The following is a 23,067-nucleotide window of genomic DNA, read 5'->3' on the forward strand; positions in this document are numbered from 1 at the left end:
TTTTATAGCCTGAGGATTTAGACAGGAGGCAGCAATGAGGCTGAATCCACTGTCTCTTTATCCCTGCTCATTATAGCTGGTAAAATTTAGCAGGAAGGGACTGACTGGATGGGTTGATGCCTCATTATGAAGATCTCCTGCCTGGATCCAGAGTTTTCAAAAAATGACCATCCACTCTCTAATATTTCCTCCCTGGGTAACATGATCAAGAGGGTGCTGGCCTGGCAGCTGCAGGTATACCTGGGGGAAAAACAGGTTACCGGTATCTGGATCCATTCCAGTCTGGTTTCGGGCCCTGTTTGGGCACTTAAACAGCCTTGGTCACCCTTTCTCAGGAGAGAAACTGGGAGACTGTGACCCTGTTGGTTCTCCTTGACCTCTTAGAGGCTTTTGACACAGTTGATCATTGTGTTCTTCTGGAGTGACAACAAGGAGGTGGGAGGATTAACCTTGGGAGCTGTCATCCAGGTATTTGGAGCATGGTGTCTTCTGTATGCTGATGACACACAAGCGCTCTCGCTCTCACGCTCTCCCCACTCTATCACAATCAGGAGAGGCAGTGAGGGTGCTGTACAGGTGCCTGGAAGTAGTGATGGACTGGATGAAGGCCAATAAACTGAGTCATGTTAAGAAAAAGTGTCATGGGTGGGTGGTTCCCAGGTCTGAGAATTGGGTGTGTGATCTCATCTGGGAAGGTCAGCACTTCTTCTGAAGGAACAGGTTCACAGACTTTAAAGCTTCCCACCTCAGAGATTTAATGAATTTCCACTCACTCAGATTTTGCTATGGGTTAAGAAGGGTTCCATTATTGGGGGAAAGTGTCTGCCCAAATATGCAGGTTAACTTCAAAGGCAAAACCATCATGGCCAGCTTTATAGCAAAAGGAGCTCCTTAGAGCAATGCTGGGCTGCATCATGGCTGTGAAGACGTCAGTTCTACCAAAATTTCTATTAGCGTTTAAATTTGTTCTGGGAATGGTAGAAAACATAGCTAAGTAGGCACTTCAATCCTTTACTAGCTTACGGCAAAAGGAGGTTTAGGGGCTCCCAATCTAAGATATTGCTTTTCAGCTGAAGTGATTAGTACATTTTATTAAGGATTCCATGAGCCTTTCTTGGGTTACCAGCTTGAAACAATCCCACCTATACCCACAATTAAATTTCTGCCATTTCTAAATCCGTCATGCCCTGAGTTTCCCCTCTCCTCTGCTGTCAGCGAGGGAATGCAAGGACCTCTTTTCCAGCACTGAAGGTTTCTTCTTAGCTCACAGTCACCCTCTGAGCTTTTTCTAGGGTTCGTATAGCCCTTGCGTAGCCCCAGTATCTATCCAGTGACTCCTCAAGCTTGAAAGAGCTCAAAAGCGCACCCATTTCAGCCCGCGATAAAATGTCATGATTCACAAGATTTCTAACTCCGTCCTGTGCGTGACTCTCTACAAATTTGGGGGGGGTGGCAAGCAGGGAGGAATGTTCCCCCTTTGCTCTATTCCTGGATCATAAACAGTTTTGTCATCTTGATAAACAGAAGCAGTTCCAGGGATAGGAGGACTAGGGGAGGGGTTACTCTAACTTTGCGACTTTTTTATAGTAGAGGCTTTCAAAGCTTTTGCTCTAAACTACATTGCAAGGTTTAAAGTTGATTGGTTTCAAATTGCGCCAATAAAAGCAATGGCCGCCCAGGTTGCACGCAGAGGTGATCTGGTATGCAGTCTTTGACATCGAATGAACATTGTTGCAATCAATCTATTCCTTCCTTGAAAGGTGTGGCTTCTCTTATTTGCCACTGGTTACAGGATGGGGGACAGAAGTAGTCTGAAACTGGCAGGGGTGCGGGGCATAAACACCAGATTTGATGATGAGGTGTGGGAAAGAATCTGGTCCCATCGTCCACTGAAAAGTCTTTGCTAGAATTCAGGAAGCACCCTTAAAGGTGCTCCTCCACTGGCACTGGGCTCTGGCTCTGCTTTTAAACATGCTAAGCATGGCTCCCACAGTTTTGGAGGGTGTGCGGAAGTCATGTTGCCCTTTTCCACATGTGGTTGGAATGTACTTTAATTCACAGGATTCATTCAGAGTGGGTTGGCGCTTAGTGTGGGGTCAGGATTTAATTTTGTTAGCCCATTACTTTTGCTGTTTTCCTGTTTATGTTTTTGTATTTTGTTGCTATATTTGTTGTTATATAGCCTGTTGAATTATAAGGGGTTTGTTTAACTTTACCAAATATTTCTTAATGAGATGCTCTCATTAACTTGTTGTCTAATTTTTGTTATATTTTCATTCAGTTATGCATTTTCTTTTTCATGTTGTTAGCTGCCTTGAGCCTAGGTTACTATGGAAAGGCAGCATACAAATAAATGATGATAGTGATGATGTTTTCTTGGGTGTTCACCTTGGCCTCTGACATAATCACCCCCCAAAAAACCAGCCTCTTTGACCTGCAGTGGCATTGCTAGCCTCTGAAAGTGAAGACAACCCTTTTCTGCATCACAAAGACTTCCTCTCCTTGAAGACACATCTAGAGATAGCAGCTCATTGGAAAACTTCCCAAGGACCTTCTAATGAGGGGTGGTGGACTTCTGTATGGGACTACCTGGCTCTCTCTGAGCAACCTTACTTACCATCATAGGGTTGTAAAAGGAGCTGTCAGACAGGTCTGACACGATTGGGTTCCCCTTTATTAGTTATGTCAACAAATCTCTCACTCCACCTCATCTTCATTCCTCTCTGTTCAGGGGGAATTTGAAACTGTGAATATGTAATAGAAAATGCCTGGTTCCTGGTCATGAAGTCAACGTCTTTGTTCCTTTTTGTGCTTTCAGGTTTGTGCTGACAGAACTTACCTGTCATTCTTAATCTGAAGCATTCCTTTGTCCATTGAATTGTTAAAACATAATAATGGTATCTGACAAAAAAAAAGGAGGGGGGGGACAAGTTTGTAGCCTGAGAGGACTCCTGGATTTCAGCTTGTGACTGGAGTGTCTTCTCTGCTTATGTCCAGCTTAGGCTGGTTCACCAGCTACAACTGTTCCTGGATCAGGATATTAAGCTCAGTTGCTCATGCTCTAGTGGCCTCCCACCTGCACTACTGGAATGAGCTGTACATGGGGCTGCCCTTGAAAACAGTCCAGAGCCTGCAGCTAGTGCAGAATGTGGCTGCCAGGTGAGTAAGTGGCGCTACCGTATGAGACTATCTGTCATTGGTCCTGAAAGCACTGCAAGGGTTGCCATTGCACTCAAAAACATTTAGCTCCAAGAAGGTGTGATTTATGAATGTACACAGGACCAGCCCAAGACGTTTTGCCGCCTGGGACGAATCATAAAAGGGAGCACCCCTTTCATGTCTCATTCCACCAAAAGAACAGCAAGTCTTTGTCCCATTCCTAGCTATAGAGCACAATAAACCTTCAAAATTCAGGTCAAGAATCAGAATAACCCCTGTATCCCTATCAACCACAACTTGGGCATTATACCTACATTACAAAGTTCACACATAGGATGTCACTTATGAGCCTTCACTGAATCTGATTGCAGGTTGCAGGGCTAGGCTGGGTGTGAGGGGCGTTGTGAGGCCTACACTCAGCCACTAGGGCAGCCATAGCACCATCCCCAGCCTCCTCTGAGCCTCCACGCTGCCCACCCAACTTTCATTGGCTAGCCTATGGCAGCCACCACTGCTGTCAGCCAGAGCAAGGCACTCGTTGCTTCCATCTTGGGTCACACTCAGCAACACTGCGCAAGTCTGAAGGGAGTCCCACTGAGTTCAGTCAGGGTTAGTCCACTCCCAGTAATAATGGGGCATTTTTACTAGTGAGGAAGGAAGCAAAGAAGAGGAAGAGAGAGGAAGGGGGAAAGACAGGGGGATACGAAAAGAGAAAGAAAGAAAAGGGAGGAAAGAGAAAAGAAAAACAAAAAAGGAAAAGAGGAATAGTGGGGGAAAGAAGAAAGAGAAGAGGGAAAAGAGGGTGGGAGGGATCGAGAAAAGAAAGGAGGAGGAAGGAAGGAAGGAAAAGAAGAAAGAGAAGAAAAGAAAAATCTACTTGGCAAAAACGTATTTCCAAGCATCCTGGAGAAAGTGAGGCTTCCTCCCACCCTGCACCACCATATTCTAGGGGTTTTTGTGAGGGAGGGAGGCTTATGTGTTTTCCACCCACTCAAGCTCTATGGCCAGACAGGATCACAGTTTATAGACAGTAAAATGTTAAAATTTGCCATAAAGACTGCTGCTGGGCGGAGGCAAGTGAGCAAACTCATCGGGGGGGGGGGGTGTCTCATAAAAAGAGTGGTGGGAACTGGACTGCTCCGCCCCCCTCACTATCCATGAAAGTGGCCTGTTATCATGCTGCACTTTTAAACCTGGAAAGATTATGGTCTGCCAGGCAGATTAAGGACCAGACAGGAGTATGCCAGCAGCCAGCATACATGGAAGCCTGGGCGGGAAGAGCCTTCGCTGGCTCGGCTTTGTCAAAGAGACCCATTCATTACAGCCCCAGGATATGGAGCCAGCAATGATATATAGACTATAAATTTCCGCCCTGCCCACCCACTCTGCGCTTCTTCAAGTCCCCACAGTTCAGGCCACCCACGTTCTTCAAGGATTGGGGGAAGGAAAAGAGAATGGAGAGAGGGGTTCTGCATCAGGAGGAGTGAACTGGGAGGAAGGGCAGGAGATGTCAAATGAGCCCAGATCTCTTTGAGCCACGTCTGTCCCATGCACAATAAGGTGGAGCATCAAAGAACTGCCTCCATGTGCTCAGTCTTGAGATGCCAATCAGCCCAGTCAGGACAGGAGGAATGGAAGCGAGCTAGGACCCTGATTCAAATCTGCCACCCCTCCCATTCTGCCACTGAATTGCCCGCCTCACCTTGGCTCATTATAGAGTCAGCCCTGGGAGTACAAATTCCACAAACCAACATTCCCTGCAAATGTTTTGAACTACAACTCCCATCAGCCCCAGCCAACACAGTCCAAAACATCTGGAGGGCACCGGGCTGCCATAAATGACTGTGCTCAAGAGTAAAGCAGAAACACTTTTTTAGCTATGGGTCCCTTTTGCTTCCAACTCAGGCTGTGCACACACAGCAGTTTAAAGTGGATTCAGTGCATCCCATGTGGATATAGAAGCAGCATCTGGAGCTCCAAACTTCATGCTGTACTTGATTCTGGAATCCAACAAACAATATTTCTGTATTTTATGCTTCTGTGTGCACATTGCTGTCAGCAGAACAGGGGCGGGTCATTATTACTGTTGCTATTTTTGTATTATCTATGTTTTGCTATTTCTTTCTGCATGTGCACTAGAAACTTGCATTATATTCCACTATAGTTCCAGATGTGCCCTTTATGCCTTGTGAAAGCTCAAATATAATGTGGAACTTAACAGTCAGGGGAAAGTCCTGAAAATGAAATACTGTATACTGTCGTGTGAAGGCAGCCAAAATCGGGTATTTGCAAACAACATGTGCCTTAGTGCTCTGGTATGCACTACCACCACAACTCTCAAAAGATAGCAATTAGATTGACAGCTGCTATCAAAGTTACTTATCTGCAGGTACTGACACAGGCTAGGTGTGGCTGCTCAACAAACCATCACCGGGGTGCCAGGAGGAAAGAACACTTCAAAATAAAAAGAGGCATCGCCTACTGATCAAAGTGTATAGGTCAATTAATGTCATTCAGGCAGTGGTATTTTTTTAGAGAAAGAGGAACCAGATTGCTCACCATTGTTCTCTTAGACCAGTGGTTCCCAACAGGTGGTCCGAGGACCCCCAGGGGTCCGCGAGCTATGCCAGAGGGGTCCGCAAGATGCTATTAGAATAAGAAATATATTAAATATATTTCGTATGATAACAGATTTTTTGTTTTGGCTGCTTCCTGCATGAGCAGAGTCTAGCGCAAAACTAGAATTAGATGAGGCAGTAGTTCTGCTGTATGCCGTTAGGTGGCGCTTTACGAACACTACTGTTTTGCAAAGAGGCAGCGCACGCATTCTACTAACGCTCACTTCCCCAAGATGCTTTGCGCGCGTCGGCTTCATTTGTGTGCTACTGCGCAGGTACCCTGTCTTCTCCATTCCCCTCCCTCCTCCCTGGCGCGCGCTGCCTCTTTGCAAAACAGTAGTGTTTGTAAACAAAGCGTTGTTTTTCGCGGAAGCTACAGTTCGCGTAGTTAAAAATGGACCGTTGGTTAAAAAGTGGTTCGTTAAAACGACAAAAGCCTACAGATGAAGAGGAAGATAATGCATTTGATGTTCAAGCAAGTAAGTCAGTGACTCTCGAACCGATCTTGTCAGTGTCCATTGAACCTAAATTGTCGGCATCCATTGAACCTAACCCTTCCAAGATCAGTGTTAAGCTTACTTAAGCTCTCACTTTTTAATTTTAGGATTAGGAATTAATGGGGGTCCTTGTCACAATAGCAGCTAGATGAGGGGTCCTCGAGAAAATTTTGTTGGGAACCCCTGTCTTAGACTGACAATGGTGCCCACCTGAGAGGTGCCGGAGCTGAGTTCTGCTGAGCACTGGCTGGGGGGGAGCCCTGTCTTCGGGTCTCCTGGTCCTTCAGATATCCAGGTGCCAGATCTTTCATGGCTTTAAAGGTAAAAAATGAGAACTTCGAATTGTTGTCAGGAATGAAGGGGAAGCCAGTGAAGATAGTATAAAAGTGGAGATTTATATCCCCCAAATTCGGTACCAGTTAAGAACCTTGCTGCAACATTATGAGTTAGCTGGTGTTTCTGAACACCCTTCAGAGGCAGTGATAAATGAATTTGTTAAAGGGGCTGGAAACCATCGCTCTGTGAGGGGTAATTGTCTGCCAGGACTAGACCACTAGAACTCTTCTGGCTAGGGGGGGTAAGGGGGTGGGGTGGGAGTGCCATGAGACAGAGGCAGCCACACAGCTGGGTGAAAAGCAGCTATGGTAACAGGCAAGTACTGCTGCTAAGGGGGTGCACCATGAGATTAGCCGCAAAATGGCTGCCACTTTTCTGGAGCATCCAGTAGGAAGCGAAGATGCTGCTGAAGAGCTGCTGCTCCAAGGGGCACAAAATGGCAAGGAAAAAACACCAAAATCTAACTGCCAAGCTGCTATAATACCCACATACACACCACAACAGGACCAACAAGACTCTCTCGCCTCCCGTCAATCCTCTCACACTAGACCTGATCAACAGGATGAGGGCAGCAGAAAGGAAACAAGGTTTGGAGAAAAATGAGAAAAAGGACACATAGAAGAGTTGTTCCTCTCCTTTCACTCTTGCCTTCCTTCTCTTCCTTCTCTGCAGCCCCACCAGCAATCAGCAGCAGTAGGAGCAGAAACAGCCATGGCAGGCAGGCAGGCAGGCCCCTCACTGGGCTCTGTGAGGCATAGGCCACCCACTGGAAATGCAACCACAAGATCAAGGAGGAAGCCTGTCTCTACCAGCCCTGCCCTCCACCAGCAGCCAGTGGCATGGACCTGCTCCTACCTGCCTGGAGCCACCACCAAGCGGGGCTGCTTTCTGGGAGAAGAAAGCTACCAGGTGAGTTGCCACCAGGTGGGATTACAACACTCTGTGTGCGCGCACACACACACACACACACACACACACCGTCCCTCACATTTGCCATTGACATTGTGCCCAGGCCAGGAGGAAGAGGAGGCATCACCACAATGTCCAAGCAAGTAGGAGACAAGATTTGGGCGGGGCACCCAAATCCAAGTCTTCTGCACACACCCGAGTGCTGCTTGAGGAGACTTGCCTCAACAAAGCTCATGGCAGTACCAGCCCTATCTCTTATGGGAGAAAATGCCATAATTTAGCTCTGCATTGTGTGAAGAAGCACTTTGTTTTGTCTGTCCTGAACATGTCAACATTCGGCTCCACCATCCCGAAGCGCAGCGGGAATTCTTTAAGCAGAACTCTTCATTGTAATAAAAGCTTTATTAAGTTTAAAATAAAGTTCTTCATAAAATAGTTCCAGAAACTTTTAAATAAATCAGTTACAGAATACAGATTCAGCTCTATACTGGCACACACTCTGAGACAAAGATGTTCATGACTATTAAGGTAAGTCACACAGCCTGGAATGGAAGTTATGCCTAGAACAACAGTTAAGACAGTTAGGCTTCAATAGTTATAGCCTGCTTTGCTGTTCCTGCTCTCATGTGTCTTTGTCACATGACACATCTATAATTACGTACATGTCAATATCATGTCCCACACCTCTATGTTTGCCTTTCCGCTAAACTCAGCTGCCCAAAATGTTGCAACCTTTCTTCTTACATCTTCTTTGATCATTTTGGTTGCCTGTTTCTGAAGCTTCTCCAGTTCTACAGCATTCTTTTTGAGGCAAGGCAACCATAACTCTAATGGGCACAGTGCCCTAAGAGATACAGTGAACCAAAGCAGCTGCTATTGTTTTGTGGCTCCTCCCAAGCTGTTACTTATTGACTGTAGGGTGGCAAGTACACCCCAGAGTTTGCACCTGCTTATCTATTCCTGGTGCGTCAATCCGAGAAACTGATCACTCTTTGCAGCAAGTAGAGGTTCCCCGGAATTCCTCTTTTACATCACCTGCTGCAGGAAAAGCTTCAGGGCTACAAGAGAAACTTCAGCAAAGGGAGGTGTAGTCCAGCCTGCCACACACCAGGATGCTCCTGAAAGCCGCTTGCCTGCTCCTCTCCTGCCTCTTGCTCTGCTCAGCAGATCAGAATCTGCAGGAGGCAGAGAGAATCATGACGACATCACCTGTGATAGATGGGTAAGACCACACTTCCTTCCTATGCCTTCTGGGGGAAGGGTCATACAGAAGATCTCATGGTCAATCCAAGTAGGGCTGGGGAAGGATCCTGCCTGAAACCCTGGGGGAACTGTTGCCAGTCAGGGTGGACAGTACTGAGCTAAATGGACCAATGGCCTGATTCAGGAGAAGGTAGCTTCCTATGTTCCTAATTAGAGTTCAAGGCAGGCTCAGGATGTGGCCAGAGGGGTCATCTAGGCCACAGGAAAGGTGCACCCCTGAGGTGAGACACTTCAGGTTGCCCTTTGGACAATGGTGGGTTCCTCCAGATCTTCAGTTGTGGGGAGGTTCTCCATGGGGTCCCAAACCCACTTACTCCAAAGAGGTCTTCCCAGAGTCTGGATCAGATGGGATACTGTCACCAACCCTCTTTGCATTTTCAAGGGCCCTTTGAAGCATCACAGAAGGGCTGGTTCACACATTGTCCTCCAGAAATACCTTGTTGCAAAAGCAGTAATCCTGCAGAAGGAAGGATGCAGAAGGTGCCTGAACTGGGAAGGTCCAGAAGGGAATGACTCCCAGGCTTTTAGGGCACTGACCTGGAGGTTTGGGCTTAATAGCAGCTGTAGAAGCTGTTCTCCAAGTTAATCATTAGTAGGCAAGTGGGTAAATTACTGCCCTTTGGTGCCATTCAAACCTGTCATTCTCTCTGGAATATGAACAATAAGTACAGCTAGGTGGCCTTGCAACTGTGAAATTAAGAGCGCTTGCCTCCCTGCCAGGCCAAGCCCTCTGAGATATTGGCACATCTCAGAGGCCTTAGCCTGCTGCTTTCTGATTCCAAAAATTCTGCTATATAGGACAACAGCACCAGGGAATGTGGTGGTGCTGGTGCTGTTGCTGTTTAAAATTGACTTAGTGGCAAAGGGGCATCTGAGCATATGCAGAGCAACTCTCCCATCTTGGGAATATCCAGTTTGGGTGCTACCATGTTTACTGAGAGTAAGTTCTCAATGGCTACTAGACACAATGGTTTTTGGTCTTCTTCCAATGTCAGAGCAATATGCCTCTGTCAACCAGTTGTTAGGGTTCACAAGTGGGGAGAGTCCTGCTACACCTGGGTCCTGTTTGCCAGCTTGCCCTCAAGGCATCTGGTTGGCCACTGTGAGAACAGGAAGCTGGACTAGATGGGCCCTTGGCTTGATCCAGCTGAGGCCCCTGATGGTGTTTGTTTAAGGTATTTATATGCCACTTAATTACCAAAATTTCTAAGTGGTGTACATAAAAAATATTCTTTGCACACCCTATGAGGAGGAGGAAGTATAGCTTGCTCTCCCATCAAAAGTAGCCCAGACTTTTATCCCAAGCCCTGGTCCTTCTTTAGGGCTTCCCAGCAAGACTTTTCTTATCTTCTTATTCAGGGAAGACAAAAGTAAGGACTACTTCACCCAGTGCATAGTTACAGTAAATGGAAGAATTCCCTTCCAGAAGATGCAATGATGGTCACCAACTGGGATGGGCTTAAAAGAGAATGAGGCAAATTAATGGAGGACAATTCTAGCAATGGCTACTAGCCATGATGGTTAAATTCTGCTTCCATTGTCAGAGACATTACGCCTGTTTGTGGAAAGAGAAATGCATTAAGAGCACTAGGGGCTTCACTTGGGAAAGAATCCTAGAATTCTAGAGTTGGAAGGGAATGCAGGAATCCTTTACAGTTACTCTGAATCATAAAGGAAATTTGACTAGACTTTGGCCCTGCATTTAATTTCCATGGCCATTTATGTCATTATTATGACCTAATCATGATGCCTGTAAAAACCGGGTTGGCCCATTGACAATTTGCTGCAAAAGTCAAAACAAACCAAGAACATGATAAGAGCCATAAAACTGAATGAGATCAAAGGCCCGTTTAAGTCCTACTATTCTCACAGTTGCCAATCAAATGCCTTTAAGAAGGCTGCAAGCAGGACCTGAGTACAAAAGCACTCTCCCCATTTGTGATTCCCAGAACCTGGTATTCCATAGCTGCCAAGTTTTCCCTTTTCTCGCGAGGAAGCCTATTCAGCATAAGGGAATTTCCCTTAAAAAAGGGAGAACTTGGCAGCTATGTGGTATTCAGAGGCATTGTGCCTCTGACAGTGGAGGCAAAACACAGCTTTCAGGGTCAATAGCCATTGCAAGCCTTATCCGCCATGAATTGATCTAATCCTCTTCTAAAGCATCCCAAGTTGGTGGCCATCGCTATATATTCTAGGGAGTGAATTCCATAGCTTATCAAGACGCTTGCTTACCCCTGCCCCATCCACTCCATGGAAACTGAATTCTGTTGCTCTTTCCATTCCCTTTGCCGAAGTATTTCCATTAAGGCTTGTAGGTACGATTCCCATGACCTTGTTCAAAGGAATCCCATGAATGATTGACTTAGAGTTACTGTCTTTCTTTTCCTCCTCTTGTAGAAATTGAGTTTTAGCATGTTCTCTTTCTCTGTGTGCCCTTTTAAAACCACCAGAAGATGTAAGGCTGCTGTCCTACAAATATTTACTAGAGAGTAAGCTCCATTAAACACAGTAGGACTTACTTCCATGTAGTAACGGTGAGCAAGCTTGATTCAATTTGCATTCACAGGCAAACTCACCTTATTTGCACTTTTGGAAGCCATATGAGAACTAAAACTCACCCTTCAAAATTTACCTTTATCCAAATTTTGCTACACAGTCAACAGCCACATAATGTGTACAAAAATTGCATATATATATATATATATATATATATGCGTATAAGCGCAAATAATAGTGAAAATCACATTCCAAAATGCATTGTGTTACAGAAAATTATGTAAGGCAAAATGGCATGTTAAAATGTGTAGGGAGCAGGGAGAAATTCACACAAAAATGCTGAGGAATTTTCAAAAGAACTTAAAGAGATCAGAAAAAAGTTTCTAACTCATGTGGAAATGTAGCAAACTGAACTTAACTTTGGAAAAGTGGGAAACTGAAAGAAACCGAAATTGACATATCTGCCCATCCCTTCTTCCAAATCAGCTTGCACAGGATTATGCTGTGAATATCCTTTTCAGAACACAAAACACAGCTGGAAAGTTAATAGCAAGTCCTGTTTTTGCAAAGGGCTGGACAGAGTAACAGACTGGAAGGTGGAAATGTCCATCTTAGTCACTTATTTTCCTTTTTGAGGGTAGATGGTCACGGGAAAATAAAAGTCATATACAATGATTCACAAGCTCTTTTCTTTTTTATTCCTTCCTAGGAAGGTGAGCATAGGACTGTTTCCAAAGTTGAAAAGTTTCAGAAGTTCGGTTTTATATAAACTTCGCCCTACCACTAGGCAAAGTGAAGCAACTGCCTCAGGCAGCAGCAGGTGTTGAGGTACAAGGGTAGCAGTTCCCTGGCTGTTCCGCCTAAGCCTCCCACCCTTGCCGCTCTATTCCCACTATTGGAGGATAGAGTTTTGTATGCTACACAGCCTGTCTCTCTCCCTGTATATGCCTCCAACTAGCCTGCTGTCTTCAGGTGAACACTATCCAGTCACCAGAGCAGAAATAAGACTCAGCAGCCGCACCATTCCAAGGTGTAGATAGGGGCCAGAGTAAGCAAATGTCTTCCTAAGTTATGGAATTCACTCTAGAATACATTTCTTGGCCAAACCATCCTTAAAGTGGAATAATCCAAAGTTTAGGATTGTGTTGACAGCAATATGCAGGTATCACACAGCTCTGTTTCTCCTTTACATCTGCAGGTGTGGCAGCAGATGTGCTTGTTTTATGTCCGGCCTCAGTAATGGACTGGATGAGAGCCAATACATGAAAAATTAAGGCAGATAAAACTAAGGCATCTTTAGTAGGTGGTTACCTGGACCAGATGGGTAGAATGTTACTTACACTGGGTGGGGTTACCCTCTCTCTGGGCGAGCAGGTGCATAGTTTTGGGGTATGCATTGGATCCACTCCTATCATTTGAGGCTCAAGTGGCCTTGATGGTGCCTTCTATCAGCTTTGGCTGGTAACCTAGCTGTGCCCTTCTCTGGACAAAAGCAGCCTAAGTTGTGCAGTGCTGGGCCTGTTGACTTATTGTTATTTTACCCTCTCCTGTTCTAGGCACAATGACTTACCTTGGCAGTTGCTGAAGAAATTCAACAACCAGCTGTCTCTGGAGTCTGCAAATCTGACCACGCTGAATGACACTCACACGAACACCCAGAAGCTGCGTCTTGGACATGTGGGAGCACAGGTACAAGCAGTGGGGAAGAGACAGAAAAATAGAACAGGTGGAATGTGCACTTCTGTCAAACCATTTGGTTATTTGGACGTTTTTGCAAGTTTCCAACCCCTACAGGTTATTTTTCAGAGGAAAATATTTGGTAATGCATTTGTGTTTTCCCATGTGCAACAATATCACATCAGTGTAGCAAGTATACCACTAAGTGGCTAACTTAATGCTACGTTGGTTGTGTTACAGTTCTTTCCCAGCTGCCAGGTGGCACAGGTGGTGTTGTGGTCTAAACCACTGAGTCTCTTGGGCTTGCTGATCAGAAGGTCAGTGGTTCGAATCCGCCCAACGGGGTGAGCTCCCATTGCTTTGTCCCAGCTTCTGCCAACCTAGCAATTTGAAAGCATACCGGTGCAAGTAGATAAATAGTTACTCCTATGGTGGGAAAGTAAACAGCATTTCCGTGCACTCTGGCACTCATCATGGTCCTCCGTGCATCAGTAGCGGTTTAGTCATGCTGGCCACATGACCTGGAAAGCTGTCTGTGGACAAATGCCAGCTCCCTCAGCCTGAAGCAAATGAGCACCACAACCCCATAGTCACCTTTGACTGGACTTAACCACCCAGGGGTCCTTTACCTTTAGTGTATGAGAGACCCATTCAGTGGAAGATGAAACTCCACTATATGCTCACTTTCTTACCACAAACAACACACAGAACTTCCTGTCCCTACACTCAGTGCAAAACTGTACTTGGACTAAGTGATTGGAGCAAGCGTTGTCTTGTCAAGATTCTACAGACTGGCTCTCCCTCACCAGAAGTTAGAATGTTTGCTGGTGTTCCATGGCACCCCAGCAGCTCATTCCATGGGTGGGTGGGTGGGTGCATGAAAGAGGCAGTTTTCCTAGCCCTTGGAAACCTTCCTTTTTGCTTTCCTCTCCTTGCTCAGTTCTGGTCTGCCTATGTGCCCTGTGAAACCCAGAACAAAGATGCTGTCAAGAGAACCTTAGAGCAGATTGACGTCATCCATCGCATGTGTCACCACTACCCGGATGACTTTGAGTGTGTCACTAGCAGTACAGGTAAGAGAGGAAAACAACCTAGACAGGAGAGATTCTCCCAGGCTGGAGACGGGTAGCCCAGGTTGGGAACACATTCATTAAGCCTGACCTGCAACAATTCAACACAGGGCAAGACCTTGACAAAAGTGAGAAGTCCCAGGGCAGGGAGGTTGGCTGCTGCCCCATTCCTATCTGTGATGGAGCAGGAAGGCCAGTGGGGGCTGCTGGATTCAATTGAATACAGGCTACCATTCATAGTAGGGACAATTTCAACAGGTGCCACATTCCCCATGGTTGTGCTTTGGTGGTGGGAGAATCATAGAATCACAGAATTGCAGGGTTGGAAGGGATCCATACGGTCATCTAGTCCAACCTCTGCAAAGGTTTCCCCCTGAGGAACCTCCTGCCAATAGAGATTCAGCAGGTGTGCTATGTACCAACTTTTAAATGGCTGCTGAAAACTATGCAGGCAATTAACCGTACATTCCCAACAATGGCCTATTGATATTTTTTTCTATTTCTATTTTTGCTTTTAACTTGCTTTTAACTTTTTGTGATGTTATTGATTGGTTTTATGTTTTTATATTGTTGTATACTGCTGTGATATATTTTAATGATACAGCCGTATATAATTTTTAAAATTAAATAAATAATAAAGCAAGAATCATAGCTTAAGAATTTCTGACAGATGGCTATCCAACCTCTGTTTAAAAACCTCCTGCAAAGGAGAGTCCACCACCTTCCAAGGTAGCCCATTCACCTGTCAAATAGCTCTCACCATCAAAAGAGTCTTCCTCATGTTTCATCAGAATCTCCTTTCTTGTACTTTGGATCCATTGGTTTGGATCCTACCCTCTGGAGCAGCAGAAAACAAGATTGCTCCATCTTCCATGTGATAGCCTTTCAGGTATTTGAAGATGTCTTTCATATCACCTCTTAGTCTCATTTTTTCCAGGGTAAACATACCCAGCTCCTTCAGCCATTCCTCATTTGACTTGCTTTCCAGCCCCTTGATCAGGGGTCAGCAAACTTTTTCAGCAGGGGGCCGGTCCACTGTCCCTCAGACCTTGTGGGGGGCCGGACTATATTTTGAAAAAAAATATGAATAAATTTCTATGCCCCACAAATAACCCAGAGATGCATTTTCAATAAAAGCACACATTCTACTCTGGTAAAAACACCAGGCAGGCCCCACAAATCACCCAGAGATGCATTTTAAATAAAAGGACACATTCTACTCATGTAAAAACATGCTGATTCCGAGACCGTCCGCGGGCCGGGTTTAGAAGGCAGTTGGGCCGCATCCGGCACCCGGGCCTTAGTTTGGGAACCCCTGCCCTTGATCATCTTGGTCACCCTTCTCTGCACACATTCCAGCTTGTCAATGTCCTTCTTAAACTGTGCTGCTCCAGATGAGACACAGAAGCAGCCCCTGCCAAAATCTTCCCTACTATTGAAGAGACTATATTCCCATTGAATCCCACAACGGGTTACTTGGTGATAAGGGGCTGATTTAGAATGCCTCCGCCTCCCACACCTGTCCTGTCCCCATCCTCTGCAGATTCTTCATATTTTGCTTGGTGTTCGAAGCCCACAGATGTTTTCCTTGCAGGTATCCAGAATGCTTTCAAGAATGGACGGGTGGCCAGTCTGATTGGCGTGGAGGGTGGGCACTCGATCGACAGCAGCATGGCTGTCCTGCGCACCTTCTACCAGCTGGGGGTGCGCTACATGACCCTCACCCACAGCTGCAACACACCCTGGTAAGGCTGCCTTTGCTAGAGGCTTGCTTTGTGCCCTGGTCTCACCAGAGCGTAGTCTGCTTTCAATATCAGGGCCCAGCCCCAGAGCACTGGGCAAGTGTGTCAGAGCAAACACAGAATGCAGTTCCTTTATTTATTTATTTATTTATTTATCTATCTATCAATCAGAATATTTATATACCACTATTCATAGAAATACAGTTGTACCTAGGCTCCTGAACACCTTGGGAGTCGAACATTCTGGCTCCTGAGGTGAGTGTTCCAGTTTTTGAGCATTCTTTTGGAAGCCAAATCATGTCCAATGGGGCTTCCACAGCTTCCAATTGGCTGCAGATCAGAAGCCGCGCTTTGGTTTCCGAATGTTCCAGAAGTCGAAAGGGCTTCCAGAATGGATTCTGTTGGACTTCCGAGGTACGACTGTATATCAAAGCGATTTACATTACATTGTAAAGCAATAAAATAATTGTAATTATTGGACTAAAGGCTAAACATAGCCTTTTTCCTGCTCTGTGTTTCTCTTTTAGTCTTGTGGTTTAGAGGAGATGTTTTGGGTGAATGTAATTTTATTTGAAGACAGAAAGGGGATATCTGGGATTATGCACCTATTTATGCGCATGCGTAAAAGATAGTGTGTATTAACCAGAACTTTTATAACATTCGGCAGGGCTGATAACTGGCTGGTGGACACCCCGGAGGAGAAACCAGTTCACAATGGCTTGACTGAATTTGGGAAGGTGAGTGGAAGCTCTCTAGCAAGTTTTGAAGGAAATATATGACATTCCTCAGTCTGACTCTCGGTCTGAGTCTGTTTTCTCAGCCTTGCTGGGAGATGCTAGGGATTGGACCTTCTGCATTCAAAGCAGATGCTCTGCCACTGAGCTGTGGTCCTTCCTGTTTGCTGAGGTTCAACTCCCAATGTCACAATTGCATGAGCTCCTGTCACACTTTAGCAAGCAGCTACCCCCCCCCCCCAATAGCCTGATTTAGCTAAGGATAGGAAGAAAGTGGATATGCTTTGAGTGATATCATCATCATCATCATCATCATCATCATCATCATCATAGAACCACAGAACTGGAGAGTTGTAAAGGATGCCAACAATAATCAAGGCCAATTCAGGAATCGGAGCTCAAAAATCCCTGACCACCCAATCTCTGTTTGAAAATTTCTTCTGAGGCAATCTACTCCCCTGTTGGGCAGTGGCTCCTCCTCCTCCTCCTCCTCCTCCTCCTCCTCCTCCTCCTCCTCCTCTTCTTCTTCTTCTTCTTCTTCTTCTTCTTCTTCTTCTTCTTCTTCTTCTTCTTCTTCTTCTTCGTCACCTGTCCTTCACCATCAGATCCCAGGGTGGGGTGCAACAATTTAAAATTCAGAATTAAAAAGTTAAAACAGGCTACATTAACAAGAATAGAGTGGGCCCTGAAAATGCGCACCTCAGTTGTCAAGAGGTATGTCTTCAGCATTTGCTGAAAGCTGCATAGTGAGTAAGCCAGACACATCTCTGTGGAGAAGGAATTCTGCAACTTAGGGCAGTCGTTCCCAATTAGCTAATTACTTAGGACCCCCTATTTTTCAAAAGCCACGGACCCTCTACTTTTGAAATTTTTGATAACTGTATGGTAGTTACCTGTGCAAAGCAATTTTTTTGAAGAAAATGTGAGGTGGCCCCTAATAAGCAAAGGATTTTAGGTAGGGTTGCCATATTTCGAAAAGTAAAATTCCTGACACCTGCAAAGTTATTCACCTTTCTTTTCAGAAAGCAACCAAAATTGTTAAGCTTTTTTTGGGAAACCTCCCCCCCCCCAAAAAAACCATATATATAGTGATTTTAAGCTTAACAGTCTACTGAGTGACTGCCTATCTCTTGGTAAGGGACAGTTTGAAGGGTTTGTCCTCACATAGCTGCCCTCTCTTCTCCTCTTGATCATAAAACTTTAGGAAATACAAAGAGACTCACTGGTTACTCTGCACCCAATTTCTCTCTTTCTCCTCCCCTTGCCCTGTTTTTCCTCCCTCAAAGCGCTTGGTCAGGGAGATGAACCGTCTGGGAATGATGGTGGATTTGGCTCACGTCTCTGTGAAGACAATGAAAGATGCTTTGAGTGTCTCCAGAGCACCTATGATATTCAGCCACTCCTCAGCCTATGCCATCTGTGAACACCGGCGCAATGTGCCAGACGATGTCCTCCGCGAAGTGGTGAGAAAGATTACGATGTGTGTTGCAAGGTAACCTGTGTCATCCTGGTTCCCTCCAACTGTTTTGGGGTATAGTTACAATTCCCATCAGCTCCTGCCCAAAGAACTAATGCCTGAGCTTGCCTTTTTCCTCCTCCCCCCACAGTGCCTTTTCCTTTTGTGTCATGACTCTTAGTCAGCACAAAATGGGGCTGATGGTCGTTGTAGTCCTAAATATCTGGAGGGTACCAGGGTGTTGCAGACTGCTATAAAGTGACCTTGTACCAGAGATGTGAGTAGGGCAAGACTTAAGGATATGAGGGAACACCAAGGTCCCATGGCAGCCATTTTGCGTTATGCCACACCATTCAATGGCAGCCATTTTGTGACTTGGCGCACCCAACTTTCTCTCACAATTCCAAATGTACCCACTGGTCCAAATAGGTTAGCAGTCCCTGGGTTAAATAATAGCAGCAGGAAACCTACACACATAATACTGCTGAAATGAGGGGGGGGGCAACCTTGGTGCAATTAGGAGTGGATTTTTGTTCCATTTGGTTAGAATGAATGAATTCCAAGCCCAGGAATTTGGTTTTTTTGCATACGAGAAGTAATTCCTGGGCCTGGGCTTCCTTAATTCTAAGTGGCCTGTATTTTGCACATGTCTCTGCTTGGTGGGCGTTGGGGGTTCTCATAAAAACATCACCACCCAAGTGGATCCCACAAACCAGAAGCCTGCCCAGTCCTGTCTTAGAGCGCCAGCTTCTTGCCAGGAACATGCTTTCTCTGAAATGGCTGCCCTGCCTCCCTTCTACAGAACAAGACCCGTGGCCTTGTGATGGTGAACTTCTACAGCGCCTACGTGTCCTGCAGTTCCAAAGCCAACCTTACACAGGTTGCAGGTGAGGCAGAGCGGGTGGGGTGAGGGCGCACCTGAGGAGGTGGGCTGGGAGGGATCAAAGCACACAAAAGCAGTCAGGGTGTTGACCTCCCAGACTTCTTGCCCACAGACCACATGGACTACGTAAAGCGTGTTGCTGGACCAGAGGCAGTTGGCTTTGGAGGAGACTATGATGGTGTTCCCAGGTACCAGAGGAAATTGGGGAGGAGATAGAAGGGTATATCAGATACCCCAGATATGTCAGTTCTTGAGTCTGTCAGGCTGGCCTGGGCCCAATCAATCCAAAGCCTGGCCATAGTAGATATTCATGCCTCACCCATCAGAGTTCACTTGACTACCTGGAGACCATAAGTAACTGACTAGTGACCCCCGCCCCCCGCAAGTTAATTTTAAAATGTACTCAGCCCCCTTTTTGTTACAGAGATGCTTGGTCCCAGATATTGAAAGTCCACATTTTGCATAATTATAGATCACAGAATTGGAAGGTCTCTCAAAGATCATGTAGCCCAATCCCATCAGTGATCCGCTCATTTTATTAATTGTACAATTGTAGTTATGCATTTATTATTTTTCAACTCTGTCTCTTTTGTATTTCATCTCATTTTCTTGTATTGTACACCACTTTGGCTGTGAGATGATTTATAAATAGAGAGAATAAAATAAGGGCGCTTGGGAGCATGAAGGCTGCAATGGTTGCATGTCTATTATATGCATACGTGACTCCACCAAAACTATCTCAGAGGTACAACCCAAGAGGCAAGGGATTCCCAGAGGTGTCTCTTGTTGGCTTCTTGAACCCTGACCAAGGGTATACAGCTGATCAAGGTGTGTGAGCCACCAAAGAGAAGCTACTGAGCTGACTCTTCCAGATGCTTCCCTCCTGTTGAGGCAAAATGAGGAGATTTTGCCAGGTGCGGGGGACTCTTGACTCTCATTTCTTGGATTTGTTCCGGCATTCTTTGGCCCACACAGTGTCCCAGATGGTTTGGAAAATGTCTCCAAATACCCAGACTTAGTTGCAGAGCTGCTGAGGAGGAACTGGACAGAGAAGGAAGTGAGAGACGCCCTGACCAACAACCTGCTGCGGGTCTTGAAGAGTGTGGAGCAGGTGAGACTGCCCTAGACCAACAAGGCTCTGTCTGCAGAAGGGTTGGGAGGGAGACACAGAGAGCCTCAGATAATGCTTTGCACTGCTAGGACCGCTCCCCTTCCCCTCACTACTTCTTGGCCCTGTCTCCTCCCTGCCCAAGACATTTTGTTATCTGAAGATGGCTCACACCCCATCAACTCCACAGGCAGCAGTCAACCAGAATGGCAGCTGGATCTTCAACACTAGCAGGGAGACACTGCAAGTGAGGGGAGAAAGACCTGGAATCTTGGAAAGCCACTGAGAGTCAGTGTTGGCAATACTGAGCTAGATGGACCAATGGATCTGACGCAGTATAAGGCTCCTTCCTTTGCATGCAAGGCCATCCCATTTCAGAATCGCTTTTTTTAAAAAAAAAGTGGTACAGCATCTGCCTGGCAGGCAGAAGATTCAGGGTTCAATCCCTAGTAGGGCTGGGATTGGGAAGGACTCCCTGCCTGAAACCCTGAAAAGTGCTGCCAGCCAGTGTAGACAATCCTAGATCAAATGGACTAATGGTCTGACTCAGTATAAGGCACCGTGCAACGGGATGAATATAATGCTACCGGTAGTCTAGCTGAGAGTAGACCCACTGAAGGTAATGAATATGAATAGCTCAGGTTTATTGATTTTCTGAGTAGGGCAAGCATCAACTGCCACCCTAACTGGACTTTCTTTTCCACTAGGTGCGGGACGTAATGGCCCTTGAAAAAATAGCTCCTGACGATGGACCCATCGACTTTGAGAAATTGGAGGGGACATGCCGAACAGACTATGGGTACCGTAGCAATGGGGACCACCCCAGACTGCCGCCTGCTGTGCTCACACTCCCTGTCCTCCTCGTGTTGCTCTGGTAGAAGCTCCAGCACCTCCCCTGTCTTGGTGACCTCATGGAATCCGATTGGTTGAAAGTCACACCAGAGATCAGGCTCTTGCTGCATCCCTTCTACCACAAACTAGGCTTCACCCTTGCCCAAACGCTTTAGGAAATTCAACGGAACTATCAATGAACACGTTTCCAGCTGTTCCCCCCTGTCTGGTAGCTTTGGCCCGTTGCTCCACTCCCAATAACTATAAAGCAAAGGGCACCATGCTCATCAAACCTATGGCAACCAAGCTGGACTCATCAGCCAGAGTGTGGCTTCCAAGAACACTGAGGACTGAGTTACCTATCAGTCCCAGCCAACCTGGTCAATGGCCAGAGTTGGTAGGAGCTGCAGTCCAGCAAATAAACAAGAGGCCATCACAACAGCTACCCTGCCTTTGGAGGCCCTTTCTAGGACACAGGTCCTGCTTGCAGGCTTCCCTTAGGCATCTGGAGCTGTAGTTCAATGGTAGGACATCTTCCTTTGCATGCGGAAGGTCCCAGGTTCAATCCCCAACATCTCCAGGTAGGGCTGGGAGAGAACTCTGTCTGAGATCCTGGAAAGCTGCTGCCAGTCAGTGTGGCCAATACTGAGCTAGATGGGCCAGTGGTTTGACAGCTTCCTACCGTATGTCCTATGGCTGGCCACTGAGCAAACAGGCTGCTGGACTGGACGGTCCTTTGGCCTGATCCAGCAGAGCTCTTCTGACATTCTTGCATCCTCTCCCAACAGTCCAGCAAGACGCTTCCTCCTTTCTGGAGTCATTCATGAGTAACCTTTACTCCAGTACTCTCCTGCTCTTTCCCCTTTCGCCCTCACTGGGTTTAAGCACTGGTAGGGGACCCCATCACATGTTCTGTACTGCCGAAGTGCCAAGTACACTCCTGTCTCTAAGTAAAAGTTTAACTGCTGTTCAAAGGAGACCAGTTGCCTTTCTTTTTTGGAGTCGAACGCATGAACATGCAAGAGGCGCCTGAGCTTCCCCCAGCGGAGGAGAGGATCCTTTTTGAAATCTGTTGCTGGGGAGCTCCAGGCAAGGCCGGAAAGGTAATGGTCACCTCTGACAATGAGGCCGAGAGGCCCGGGTGACCACCTTCCCCTTCTTGCCAGCCTCTCAGCTTGCACAAGGGCCCCAACAGAGCTGCCAAGTGCCACCCGGGCAGGTGCTGCCGTCTCTCAGCCTCCGCCCAAGCATTCCTCATTAGCCAATTAATTAGCTAATCAAGCAGCTCATTAGCAGCTTCCGGTGGCATTTCAAGAACAGCCTGTCTTTGGACGCGGAGGCGGTGATGGGCACCTGCACAAACAGACCTGGGAAGGGATTCAGCCTGCCTGCTTGCGTTTGCTGGCTGGCTGCGGCACAGGGGCTCTGTGTAGGAGAGGATCAGCACCAGGGTAGCAGGTGGAGGCCGTTTCCTGCTTTTCGTGGCCCCTGCGTAGCCCTGCCTGCTACCCAGCAGAGAGGGGGCAAGCTAGGAAGACACAGGCAGGCACACACATGCACACGAGACCCCGGTCTGCCTTACAGTGCAGAAAAGATACTGAAACTAGCCCAAAGCTGCCCTGTAGAGCCTGGCATCCGCCTGTAAGCCTCTGCACTTTAGACCACAGCTCCAACAGTCACTAATATATATATTTTTAATGACCACTGTTATAACCTTGGTACGCCACTGAATACCAGTTGCTGAGGGCACAACAGCACGAGAGGGAGGACCATAGCTAAGCTGTAGAGCCTCTGCCTTGCACACAGAAGGTCCCAGGTTCAATCCAGGTATGGCTAGGGAAAACGCCTGCCTGAAACCCTGGAGAGCCACAGCCAATCAGTGAAGGCCACAGCTCTTTAAGCAGTCGGTCAGGTCCCACAGGTGGATCAAGAGGCTATACCAGGTGGCTTGCAGCATGTCTGCCATGCTGGATTCCAGATAAGGCTGACTAGGCCAAAAGAACACTACATGTGGTGTCTAGGGCACATTAGGGCACATTCGTCTGATGACACACACCTTTTATCGATTTCCACGCGTGCTGCAACATGGCAGGAGAAAGGCACAAGCCATTTTTAAGAACGTACATATTTCTGGCCAAGCACATGCCCCACCACCCTACATCTATGCTTCTAGAGAGGAAGCTCTGTATGGAGCAGGGGCACTCTGTTCACTTTCGAGTCTACTTCTATGGCTATCTGGACTTCTCCCAGAATGCAAAAATTAGGGGTTTTTTTCAAACAGCTTCTCA

The 23,067-nt window shown here is 46.7% G+C and overlaps 1 protein-coding gene across 1 annotated transcript; it reads left to right on the forward strand.

Annotated features, from left to right (window-relative positions):
* Window positions 1-8,461: 8,461 nt before the first annotated feature.
* DPEP1 (dipeptidase 1) lies at window positions 8,462-21,804 on the forward strand. Its single transcript, XM_060276045.1, has 10 exons — window positions 8,462-8,741; window positions 12,835-12,967; window positions 13,896-14,028; window positions 15,620-15,770; window positions 16,435-16,504; window positions 17,788-17,964; window positions 18,760-18,844; window positions 18,953-19,028; window positions 19,816-19,951; window positions 20,656-21,804. Exons 1-10 carry the CDS (start codon window positions 8,632-8,634, stop codon window positions 20,824-20,826), a joined length of 1,242 nt encoding a protein of 413 aa, XP_060132028.1. The 5' UTR covers window positions 8,462-8,631; the 3' UTR covers window positions 20,827-21,804.
* Window positions 21,805-23,067: the final 1,263 nt, after the last annotated feature.

This window comes from Zootoca vivipara, chromosome 6, assembly GCF_963506605.1.
Source record: "Zootoca vivipara chromosome 6, rZooViv1.1, whole genome shotgun sequence".
Lineage (NCBI taxonomy): Eukaryota > Metazoa > Chordata > Lepidosauria > Squamata > Lacertidae > Zootoca > Zootoca vivipara.